The sequence below is a fragment of the Carlito syrichta genome, unplaced genomic scaffold, assembly GCF_000164805.1.
Source record: "Carlito syrichta isolate Samal-C Ts95f unplaced genomic scaffold, Tarsius_syrichta-2.0.1 Scaffold304240, whole genome shotgun sequence".
NCBI classification, from domain to species: domain Eukaryota; kingdom Metazoa; phylum Chordata; class Mammalia; order Primates; family Tarsiidae; genus Carlito; species Carlito syrichta.
This window is the reverse complement of record NW_007248336.1, coordinates 149,594-161,480: the sequence shown is the minus strand read 5'-3', so window position 1 is coordinate 161,480 and position 11,887 is coordinate 149,594. Positions and strand designations below refer to the sequence as shown.

The window sequence follows — 11,887 nt, the reverse complement described above, 5'->3', positions numbered from 1 at the left end:
TACAGGCATGCGCCACCATGCCCGGCTGATTTTTTGATTTATTGTAGAGATGAGGTCTCGCTGCCCAGGAGGGTCTCGAACCCGTGGGCTCAGGCAATCCACTCACCTCAGCCTCCCAAAGGCGCAGGATTACAGGCTGAGCCACCGAGCCCGGCTATCCACTTATTCTAAATGAACAACCTGGAGAAGCAGACTCAGAATTAGGAAGCCCACCTGAGGCTGTGTCAGCAGAGTACACCATCCTCCCAGAACCCAGAGTCGTCAGTCCCACTGTCCAGTTTGGAAGTGGGATGGAGGTCTTATCAGTCATGGCTTTTAGAATAAACTGTTAGAAAAATGCCTTGAAGATTGAAAAGGGAGACGAATCATTCTAAGGTTAAGGAAACCTACTGAGCTTTGGAAGGATTTTCATAATAAATATGAAAAAACTTTTATTTTTGTCCTTTATCAGGACTATGCAGAGGACATAACAGCTGTTATTATAACACAACATCTGTTGGGTTTAGGACACCTGGCTTGGGAGACAGTATGGTAAGAACAAGACCGAGAACTGAGTCCAATAAACTTGCCACCTGAAATCCTTACTTGTATTACCTTAAAGCAAGTCACTTATATCTCCAAGATGGCTTCTTCACCTAACACTGAATCATTGTGAGGGTTAAAAGAGAAAACATGTAAAGCATCTAGTGCAATGCTGGTCATGTTAGATATATTGGAGTAAATAGTCGTTATGATTATCTTTAGCTCTATTAAGCAACATTAGACCATAGGAGTGTCATGTAGTGTAGACACACAATGAATTTTTATGAGATGGGTGAATAAGGAACATAACTTTGCCCTCAGGAGAGAACCTTCCTTGAAATGCATCCATACCACGTTTTTCAAAATCGAGCAATTCCATGTACTCTCACAAAAGCAGGCAGTTCAGTTTCTGTTACGCCAGAAGCCACTTTCTTTTTCACGTTAAAGGCTTTTAGAATTGCTTCTCTTCACTTCATTTTCCTGTAACAGGGTTTTCTGAAAGAAAACACTTTATGTTATAGAATAGAGCTTAGTGCACCATGATTATTTAGTAAAAGAATCACTGAGAAAAGGAACTGCAAAAATGTGGAATCAACCTAAATGTCAATCACCTGATCAGTGGATAATGAAAATGTGGTGTATATGAAATATTATTCAGCCATAAGAAAGAACAAAATGATGTTTTTTGCAGCAACTGGGGTGAAACTGGAGATCATTATCCTAAGTGAAGTAATGCAGGAATGGAAAACAAAATGCTGCATGTTCTCACTCATCAGTGGGAGCTAAGCTAAGGGTCTGCAAAAGCATAGAGAATGGTATAATGGACACTGGAAACTCAGTGGGCAGGGGAGGGAGGTGGAAAAGGGATGAAAAATTACCTATAGTGTACAATGTACGCTAATGGGGGTGATGGGTACACTTAAAGCCCAGACTTCTCCACCACTATACAAAACAGTATTGTAACCAAAAGCCACTTACACCCCTAAAGCTATTAAAATAAGGAAAATTTAAAAGACAAAAATAAAAATAAAGAGAATCAGTGAGAAAATGGATGACCTTTTAAAAAGAAAATTCTGACCTTGTTGAGTGGCTTATGCCTGTAATCCTAGCACTTCGGGAGGCCGAGGCTGGAGGACTGCTTGAGGCCAGGAGTTTGAGACCAGCCTGGGCAACATAGTGAGACCTTGTCTCTACAAAATTTTTTTTAAAAAAACAGCTGGGCATGGTAGCATACACATGTAGTCACAGCTACTCAGGAGGCTGAGGTGAAAGGATAGCCTGAGTCCAGGAGGTTGAGGCCACTGTGAGCCATGATCTTGCCACTGCACTCTAGCCTGGACGACAGAGTGAGATTCCGACTAAAAAAAATGAACAAATAAATAACAAAAGAAGATTCTTTATAGTGAAACGGAGATGATGTTAAATAAATGCCTTTATTCCAAGCTGTTAACCTGAGGTCCTCGAGGTGCCCTTGGGAAACAGTGAGGGGACCTGAGCAGTGATGATCAGGCTCTCCACACATCCCTTCAGGGGATGGCTTGACTCCACAGATTTGTCTATTCTGTGGAAATGTCAGAGAGCAATCTTCCCAGAGCAAAGCAAGGTTAAGGATCCCCTCCATTTCCCAGAGCCTCCAAATGTTCCTCACCGTCTTTTCCTTAACTGTACCTTTCCTGCGGTGATCTCTCTCACTGACACTAGTTTTCTGACTCTCCCTCCCACAGGGATCGCCAGTGGAAGTTCATAATGTGCCGGATGACTGATTACGACTGTGAATTTGCAAATGTTTAGATTTGCTCCATTCCAAGTCTGGGCAAGGGAAAGGGTCCAGAGACCTGAGGGTGTCTACGTGTGCTCATGTCGGTGGGAACTCTTGCAGCTGTTTCTGCTGTTTTCTTTCTTTCTCCCTAGGCTGGTGGTTGTGATGCCAGCTTCCTGGGCCTTTCTGACTAGTATTACACTTAAGATAAAGTTCACAAGTAAACCACGTTTCTCACTTTCAACGTGTTCCATCGCAACTGCTTTATATGACTGATGATGGCTTCCTTGCACGCCACGTATACAGTGTGCTCGCTCACAGCACTGCTCATGTGGCGCCCGCCATAGCCTGGCTGCTGCTTCTACTCCAAAATGAGCTGCCAGTTCAGCATAGTAGAAGGCAGGGGCAGGACTGGAGGAGAGGTGTGATGAAGCATCTCTGAAGCTATGTCTGTTTAATGGCACAGGGTCCTCACCAAGGGCAGGCTTTCTTCCCCAGGGTATGTGCCTTTACTCTTCTGCTCCTTGTGGCCCCACATGCTTAGAAGTCCAAGTGCAGAGCTCTCTCCGAGGGAGGGCCTGGGAGTGGAATGGGGAGGTGGAAAGGTCAGGGGCGGAGTTGGAAGTTTAGGGTTGGGAGAATTTCCTGCATTTGAAGACCAATGTCAGCATACCCTGTCAAGATGTGAGTGCAGAGGCCAGGGGAGCCTGTGAGAACTCATCTCAAGTGAGAGAAAAACAAGGAAGCAGAGAAAGGTCAGAGAATGGGACTGAGATTGGGAAACTGGTACGATGGGAGTGACCAGGTTGAGTGGAAACACAGAAAAAGGGTTTTGAATCACTGGCATCTAGAGGCATGCCCAGGATTCCTAGAAAGCTGGCATAATGCCCTGGAGCCCTGGAGCTACTGGCAATCCCCCAGATTGGCTCTGATTTCTGAGTAAAAAAGGATGCTCTGGGGGTTCACTGCCCTGCTATATGTAGCTCAGCGTGTCTTCTGCAGAAGTAGCACCATCTTTCCTCCTGTGATGTCTCTGTCCCAGCCTCCTGTACTCTTCATCATAAAAGAAATAAAAATATTTACATTCACTATGCTGCAAATATTCGGGGTCGGTTTCTTTTCTCTACCTGAGTGTTCATCCGTTTGTTCTGGAAATATGACTTAGCATTGTGATGTGTACCAAGCACGGTGCAAGGAACCAGAAATACAACGATGACAATAACAGAGTGTGGCTGGGGAATAAGATGACTAAAATACATAAGGGGGTCCCAAACACCCAGAAATGTATTGATAACAGATTGTGTATCTAGTCTTATGCGTTTAAACTTCAGTCATCCTCAAAGTGCTCTCTGTTTGATGCAGTACACCTATCGAAGTGCCTTTTCCACGGCTCAAAACAATTTTTGAACTTGTCAATTTTGAAGCCATTTAAGTGCTTCTGTCACTTTTTGCTTCACTTCTTCCACAACAGCATCATGTTTCCCTTTGAGGATTTTTTTAAACTAGAAAGACAAAACAAAAAGTTGCTCTGGGAGAGATTGGGTGAATAAGGAGGGTGAGACATGGGGGTCATGCAGTTTTGGTCACAAACTGCTGGACACTCAGCACAATGTGGGGCAGGTATACTCGCAAATAGCCCACTATGAAATGGGCAGACGTGTTGAAAGAATCTCCAAAATAAAAAAAATTCACTGAAGCTGAACAGTACCTCTCACAACAACGCTAGCTGGTACACTGATTGTGATGGGTTCCTAGAATACTTACCCAGCAGGGGAAGCCTGTACTACAAGGGGCCCACCCACTAAAAGATAATTCTGGTTTTAGGGGGGTTCTCCACTTGTAAAGTGCTAAGATTTTTGCTTAAGGATTGAACAGAGCGTAGAACCACATTTTTGGACTTTGCATCTAGCCTGACTTTTACTCAGCATCCTTCTACTCCCTTCCCCATCCCAATATGTCACATACATTTTTAACCACAGAAAGCTCCTGTTTCCCTTATTCACACAATTTGCCTTTTCTTTTCTGATCTGTGCTCCAGGAGAGGAGTCAGCCAAGCAAAACCACTGGAGCCATCTAGCTCGCCGTGCACTCCATTCAAAGTGCCACGGTGGTGACTCTTGGCCAATGGCAACTGCATTTCCCCTTGCAAGACCCCAGCATCATGATGAGGAAAGCAGGACGGAGAATGTCTTTCTTTGTTTTAACTCTGAAACACTTTTTAATGTTATGATTTCACTTTCTTTCCTCCATCTCACTGTTTCTGCCTCTTTGGCAATTTTAATTTACAATAAGAAGCTGCACAGTGTTATTTTTCACAAAGGGGGCCATTAATATTTTAGCAACTGCAGCCTGGTTCAGGATGGCAACCAGAAAATGGTCTAAGTTGGGTGTGTGAAGCCCTTTTGGAAGGGAGACAAGAAAGTGCTGACTGGCTGACATGGCATCCATTAAAAAAGTAAGACTGGTGAGAGGATGGGGAGGGGGAGGGTGTGGGGAGAGGCCCGCAACTAGGAGGAGACTGCAGAGAACACAATCATGAAAAAAGATGGTGTAGCAATCCAATGAGAAGTATCTGTGTTACACAGAATAAACAGAGAAGTTTTTACTAAGAGAAAAACTATTATTTGCATGTGGGCCAAGGACAATGACAGGAAAGACACTGTCAACTTGGTTTGAATCTGAATAATTTATACTTTGTCTTATATGTCATTCAGTAAGAAGTGTCTGAGTGAGAACCAAATCCCAGATGTTCTGCCTGCAAATTCTTATTCTCTGTTTTCTCATTACTCCAGTGTTTCTACTATCTTGCTCCACAGTCGTGGATAAGTCACCTCTCCTTTCTAGGCTACTGTCTAAGCTGAGGACTCTTACCTAGGTAATCGTTGTGATTTCTTGCAACTCTAGAATATATTCTACGAACTCTCTCCCCTGCCCTGAACTGTTTATAAATAAATTTACTAAGGTGTTTTCTTCCAGGAAAGAAGACTAGAACAGAGATGGGGACCCAGAGCCTACCCTTGGCTCTTGCAGAGGGTGGCTGCATAAGATTAGACAAATTCCCAAGCCACCATTTCCTCATCTGCCCACTATAGTCAGGAATCCCTCTCCAAACAGCTTTACAAGATACTGGCCATCTAAAATGAGATGATGGAAGAAAGAGAGATACAACTCCTGCCTCCACAACCTATAGCTGCGTGAGAAATAGGCATTGATGAGGAATGCAGGGGAGTTTCCTGTGGGTGCTGAGTCTATGTTTGGCCCTGAAGGATAAGGAGGACTTCTGAGGTGAGTGGGAAGGACTGTGGGCTCTGAACTCAGACTTCTGGGCACAAATCTTGGTGTCACTTCCCAGCTTAATGACCTTGGTCAATTCACCTACCTTTCCTGTAATTTCCTTACCTGTAGAAATGAGAATAGTATCTACACCATGAGGGTATAAGAACTAATGAGACCTTAGTGTCTTGCACAAAAATACTTGCACATAAGTCCTCAATAAATAGTAAGAGACTATCATGATTTGCATTTTTGAGTTTTCTATTCAGCCTTTTTCACTGATACAGCCATTTAATCACACAAACAATGCGGGGTATAGGTCTACTTTAGTAGATAGTAAGAGAAGGAAAATAGTCTTAGTATACATTAGAAATAAAGTTTCCTAAGTAAGTTGAATTTTAGTATAGGTCAATGACAGGAAAAGATCATAAAATAGGTGAGACTTAAGTTCGGTTCTCACTCATTGATTTATTCATTTGTTCAGTCACTGAATTAATACATTATTTGGTGCTTTTTGTATACCAATTGTTGTACTAGGCATAATTCCTGTATTTCAGAGAAGTATAAACTAAAGAAGTCAGAAAAGCAAGCAAATCTTTACACCACAGTTTGGTAAGTCAAGGACAGGTAGAATTTTAACAGAGGGTGGTGAGGGGTTATGATGGGAAAGGAGATAGCGACATTTCAGGCAATGGAAACAATATGATGAAAGGCATGACATAATATTTGGGTTTAGGAAAAGTTCCTCAGAAAATACTGACCTCACTAGGGAGGCCTTGGAAACCCAACATGTAGTCATAGTGCCCTAAGGAGGAACTGGTAGCACCATAAGACCTTCTACTATTTGTGCATATTAGTCATAATGTATTTTATCTACCTGGAATTCAGATGGCTTGGGAATCTCCTCTCTCCATCCTGAATTTTCATCCACACATGTTTTTATGCTAGACTGCTTTGACCCAGACATGAAACGCAATACTTTTGTGAGTTCCTTTGGAAGAATACAATCTCACAAAAGTGTTTATGAATGCACAAACTTAAAAAAACACAAACAAAAAACCTTAAAATGTCAGGCGTATCTGTCTTCCTAGCATCTTCTCATTTACTGTGAAATCTCTCTAGCTGGTCCTGCATCTAGTACCAAGACTACCTGGCTGTCTTCTCTCATTGGTCAGAGAAAATATCGCTCAGTACAGTTCATGCCCCAACAGTTGTGCACATCGTGGTGGCCAACAGAATAGAGACCATGTAGTCAACAGTATCCACATTCCTCATGAAGTCTGTACTGTAATTACGCCATGTATCTTTAATACTGTCTAATTGAATCACCTTGCTAAGGAGTGGTCCCTGAACCCAGTCACCTGGGATCCAGAGTCAGTCAGTGAGGCCCGCTAAGCGGAACCCTTTACAAAAGGGTGCCTGAACCAATGGGGGTGTGCCATCCTTTACCCATTAACTTGCTGAATCTCTGTTATTCAATTGATTCCTTTGTAAATCATGGATAAGAAAACACATCTAAGAAGTCATCTAAGAAATAATAGCAAAATATTTACACAAAGCTCAGATTTTCATGGGTCTTACAATTTTTCATAGAATGAAATATCCCCCAAAACTAAAAGCCAACCAATGGTCCTATTAATTGTAAAACCTATTTATTATATAACATGGTGTCTTGCTGAACTCTTGAATCTACCAGAGTGTGACCTCCTTCTGCTCTGCATCCTAAAGTAGACCTATGCCCCGCATTATCTGTGTGATTAAATGGCTGTCTCAGTGAAAAAAGCTGAATAGAAAACTCAAAAATGCAAATCATGATAGTCTCTGGATTGTAGCATTACTGTTTATTTCTTTATTCATCTTTATGCTTCTCTGTCTTCCCTTATAAAAACAATGATCATTGTGTTAATAATAAAGAAATAAAAGTAATTTTAGTCGTATAAAACAAAAAGCCACCATCTGCCAAGTAATTCAGCCCTAGGATGATGTTCCAGCTGAAAGGTGACCATATGGCTACTTCACAGAAAGAGTGAGATTGTAAAGCCCGACCCTTTCATCTAACCAGTCACCTAATGGGTTATAATTTAATATTCAGAATTACCTACTCTTTTCAACAGCTCTCACCATCCCCAGAGACAATGGAACAGATGCTCAGCCTGTCATATGGCCAATGTGAAACTAACATTTACGGCAAATCTTCCCCCGCCTCTTCCACTCATCAGAGTCCTCCTTCAGGGCTAAGCATAGGCATGGTTTCCTCAGTGCCCTCAGCATTCTATGTCTTCATTCCCATTTCCCTGAGAACAGAAGTCCTGTCTCTCTTGCTCATTGGTAGATTTCCCTTGCTAAGTTAGGCGTTTTACCCAGAGTGAGCATCCAAGGCGTATATTTTTAAATTCATCTGAATTTCTGGTTGGTTTTTAAAAACTCAATAATTGAAAAAGTACTTTGAAAATTATGAAGAGGAAAGGTTTTATGTTGGTGCTGTGGTTTTGATGGGGGTTAATGCCATCTCTTACTCTCTTTATCTAGCAGCATTGGGTAATCATTTGGGAACTAAACCTGAACCTTTTTCTCACCCAGTTCCTAACAGAGGTTTGGAGAGTCACTGCCTGATAAAGACTCACCAGACAGAGCTTTATGACTCTATTACACTGTATCCTAAAGTCTATTTTTCAACCCGATTCTGGCATAACATAAATAAAAAAGGTTTGTGACCCTGAAAATCTATCTTTTGTGGATTCCCAGACTCTGAAAACCTCGCAAGACATTTATCTACCTTCCTGAAGGCTGTCACATATAGGACTTCATCTACATGTCAACAGACGTTGAGACTCTCCATCCTTTGTTTCAGCAAAACATCTTACCTCCTTACAAGAACCACATGTCTTTGAATACCCCTATGACCTTCAAGCCCCCACGTGGAAATGTCCCTCCTTCCTGGGCCAAACCAATGAAAATCTCACCTCTACTGATGTATGTTTTTTGTAACTTTTGCTTCCCTAAAACTGTATTTACTTGAGCCACCATTTGGCCACAGTGAGCACACATTCTCAGGACCTCCTGAAAATGGGTGTACCCAGGCTTAAGTCCTCAAGTTTGGCTTAAAAATAAACCATCTTAAATATTTTACAGAATTTTGGCATCTTTTTGTCAACACATTCATTTCACCCTTTTAAGGCAATTAACTAATGATGGGTAAGTTAGAAAGCACAACAGTCAGTCACAGTTGTCACACCTTCAGAAACTATGTGTCGCCATCCTAGGTAATATGGCAATATTGGTATTTTAGGAACTATGAACTCTAGCAAAATCAACACTTGAGCAGCTAGGACAGTAGTAGGCACCTGGCAGACATGAGATCAAGCTTTGTTGACTAACTCCTGAATAGACAGGGAGACAGAGATGCAAAGGGCTTGGGTTGGTGAATAGGTGTAAGCCTGTGTAAATATGGGTATTATTTTTAAGTCTTATATCAACATATGAGTTCCAGGAGTAGGGTAGGTAGGGATTTTTGTCTGATTTATCCCCTACTTATAAACCAGGGACTGACCCATAGTAGGCATTCAACAAATATCTGATGAAAAAATAAAAGTAGAGTCCTGAAACAAATCCTAATATAGATTATGACGTCATGAATATAGACTTTATAGCCCTTTCTCTTTCTTGTTACTCCCACTGAGAGTTTACTTGTGATTAAATGATCAAAAGCCATGAAGCTGGTTTCTCAGAGTTAGGTGGCTTCCTTTGTCTATGGCTACCTGGCAGGCATTCATAGTCATGCTGTTATATGACTTCTTCCTTCTGGTGGATTTCAGCTGACCTGGGAGTCGCTGTGGGCCTCTTTTCTTAACAAACTCAAAAGTGGGCTCATTAGTCATTACACATGTTCTAGAAGGCCAAATCTGCTCTGAGTCACATCTGCTTGCCACCTACTGCTACAGTACATGCCATACAGATTGGTTCTACAAACAGGCTTCTACGGGGAAGGAAATGAAAGTCTCTCACAGTAGGACACAGCATGGTAGGACATAGCACAGCTGAAGCTGGAGAAGGACTTCACTCCATAGAAATTCACAGAATAAAGGCAGGTTCTTAGCTCTTTTCAGGTATAGGTAAGCTTCAAGAAAATTCCCAGGTCCCTGCAGAGGGTAGAAAAAATAAACTGATGTGGACAAGTGGATTGTATTGACCAGAATCTGTGCTTCCTAGAATGGCACCGTTGCTTGTTCTCAACAGACAGTCTCACACAACTGTGCTTTTGTATACACAATGTTGATTGCAACTTCAGCGTGGGGTGTTATTAATCACCTACTTTACTCCTGGCACAAACTGAAGGAGGCCAAGAAACATAAAATACACTCTTTTCCTCAGAGAGACTTTTTTGTTCTAGATTGGAAGACAAGGACTAAAAACTGGAAAGGTTAATGAATAAAAGACTGCTTACAACCATAGGAAGTCTTTTGCTATTTCAGAGGTAGGAGAACCATGATGAACAGGGAAAATAGAAGGCATTAGAACAGGGAAAACAAGAAGATTCATGCCAGCAGCAGAGACTGCCCAGGCAAACCTGTGGGAGTGAGGAGCCTCTTGCAGGGAAGGAGGGAAACTCTGAAATTCAGTTATCAGTAAGGAACCCAGTGAGGTAAATGACCTGTTCATGGACACCTCAGGAGTAAGTGGCAGAGACCACTCCAGAATTCAGGACTCCAGGGTCTTAGCTTGAGGATGCTCTCTACCAGGTCCCTGTCCAGTGGTTTAGTGAGGTAAAAGGAGAAGAAGAAAGCATGTACTTCAGGCTCTTGCCCAAAGAGGCTTTCCCATCTCATGCAGGTATCTAGACAGGCATGCTCACTGCCATTTTGCAGATGGATTTAAAGGTCTCTGAAATACTAAGTAACATGCCCAATGTCACACAGCTGATGAAAGTGGCTTTTGAAGCAAAGTCCAGCTGTTTACAAACTCAGTTATCTCTTCCATATCAACTTGGAGTTAAGGGTTTCCACTGGAAGTTAGGAAAGATATCAGCTTTAAACTCTGCTTTTTATAACTCTATAGTTGAATAATGAATAATATGAGAAATGATTCATAGATTTATTCTAATATTTTAAATATTGCCCCCTGGAGAGGGAAATACTTCATAAGGTAGTCTGGAGAATGTTGTTGGAGATCTAAAAAGTCAGATGAGTGATCTGAAAATAATAAGGTTGCAACTCTACTTTTTCATGTTAATATAGACCTTACCCATCATAATAAAACTAGAAACAGATTCGACATCTCCTGCAGTTGCAAGTAACTTGTGCTGTCTCTCTTGTAAAATGGCTCCTAAATAATCAACCCTCCATACAATCAATCCAACCCAAATAGGCAGAATTACTTTGACAACAGAGACAATAATTGCCTTTGCTTTATCCCTCAGATTCCACAATTGTGTCAGCTCTGCACACAGAGTCATGACCTTGTTTATTTTTGCTACGTGTGCTCCAGGAAGCTTTCTTCCTAAGGAGTCCACACACTCAACGAGCGCCACTGTTCTCTTCAGTTGGCTAAACCCCAGAATACTCAGTCCATTCACAGAAATGTGCTGGGTTGATACCAAAGCTCTGGCCCACCTCATCTCAGGATGCTCTGCTTCAATGTCATCACAGAGTGTGCAGGTTACCTGCGTCATAAGCCAAGGTAACCTCTGGGATTCAGTAGTTATAACAGATCCTAGGCCCATCATTTCTTTTTTTTTTTTTTTAGCTTTGATTCTCAGTAAAGGAATTTGAACACCTAATCTAAGGAAGTAAAATAATGTGGTCCAGCTCTACTAGACATGAGAAAGTTCCCACTTACTAAAAGAAACATACAAAGGAAAGTGAGTTTACAGTAGCAGCAATCTTGACGTCCTCCACAGGAAACCAGTCTCCAGCTGTGTGGCCACTGAGGGAGCTGCCTCTGATATGTGCAGTTTTGGCCCACACAGGGCTCTGCATTCAGAGCAAGTCTCCACCCCCTAAGGATTCAGGTTGTTGATTTGTCTGTGGTTGTAACTATAGGTACCGAAGAACGTGACGACAACAATTCATTATGTTTGTGCATACTGTGAGTCAGGCCTTATGTGTGCCTCATTTGAATACACGTGGTGGACTTACAAGGTGGCTATTATTATTCCTATTTTACAAATGAGAAAACTGAGCCTCAGGGAGATCAAATTTCGTTATCATAGACACACATCCTACATATTGGAACAGATTTTAGACTCAGCCCTGGCTGAGTTCAGAGACTGAGTATTCTAGCATATGCTGTGCTGTTCTGAAACTCCAGTGTAAACTGTGTCAGATGTTGCCTTCT

At 42.0% G+C, this 11,887-nt stretch overlaps 1 protein-coding gene across 1 annotated transcript in view; it reads left to right on the top strand.

The window, feature by feature from the left end:
• The window catches only part of DPT (dermatopontin), a 29,334-nt gene extending 26,812 nt beyond the window's left edge, over positions 1–2,522 (top strand). Inside the window, exon 4 of the mRNA XM_008059533.1 lies at positions 2,247–2,522. Coding sequence (XP_008057724.1) covers positions 2,247–2,313 — 67 coding nt within the window. The 3' untranslated portion in view covers positions 2,314–2,522. The remainder of the gene's footprint in view (positions 1–2,246) is intronic.
• Positions 2,523–11,887: the final 9,365 nt, after the last annotated feature.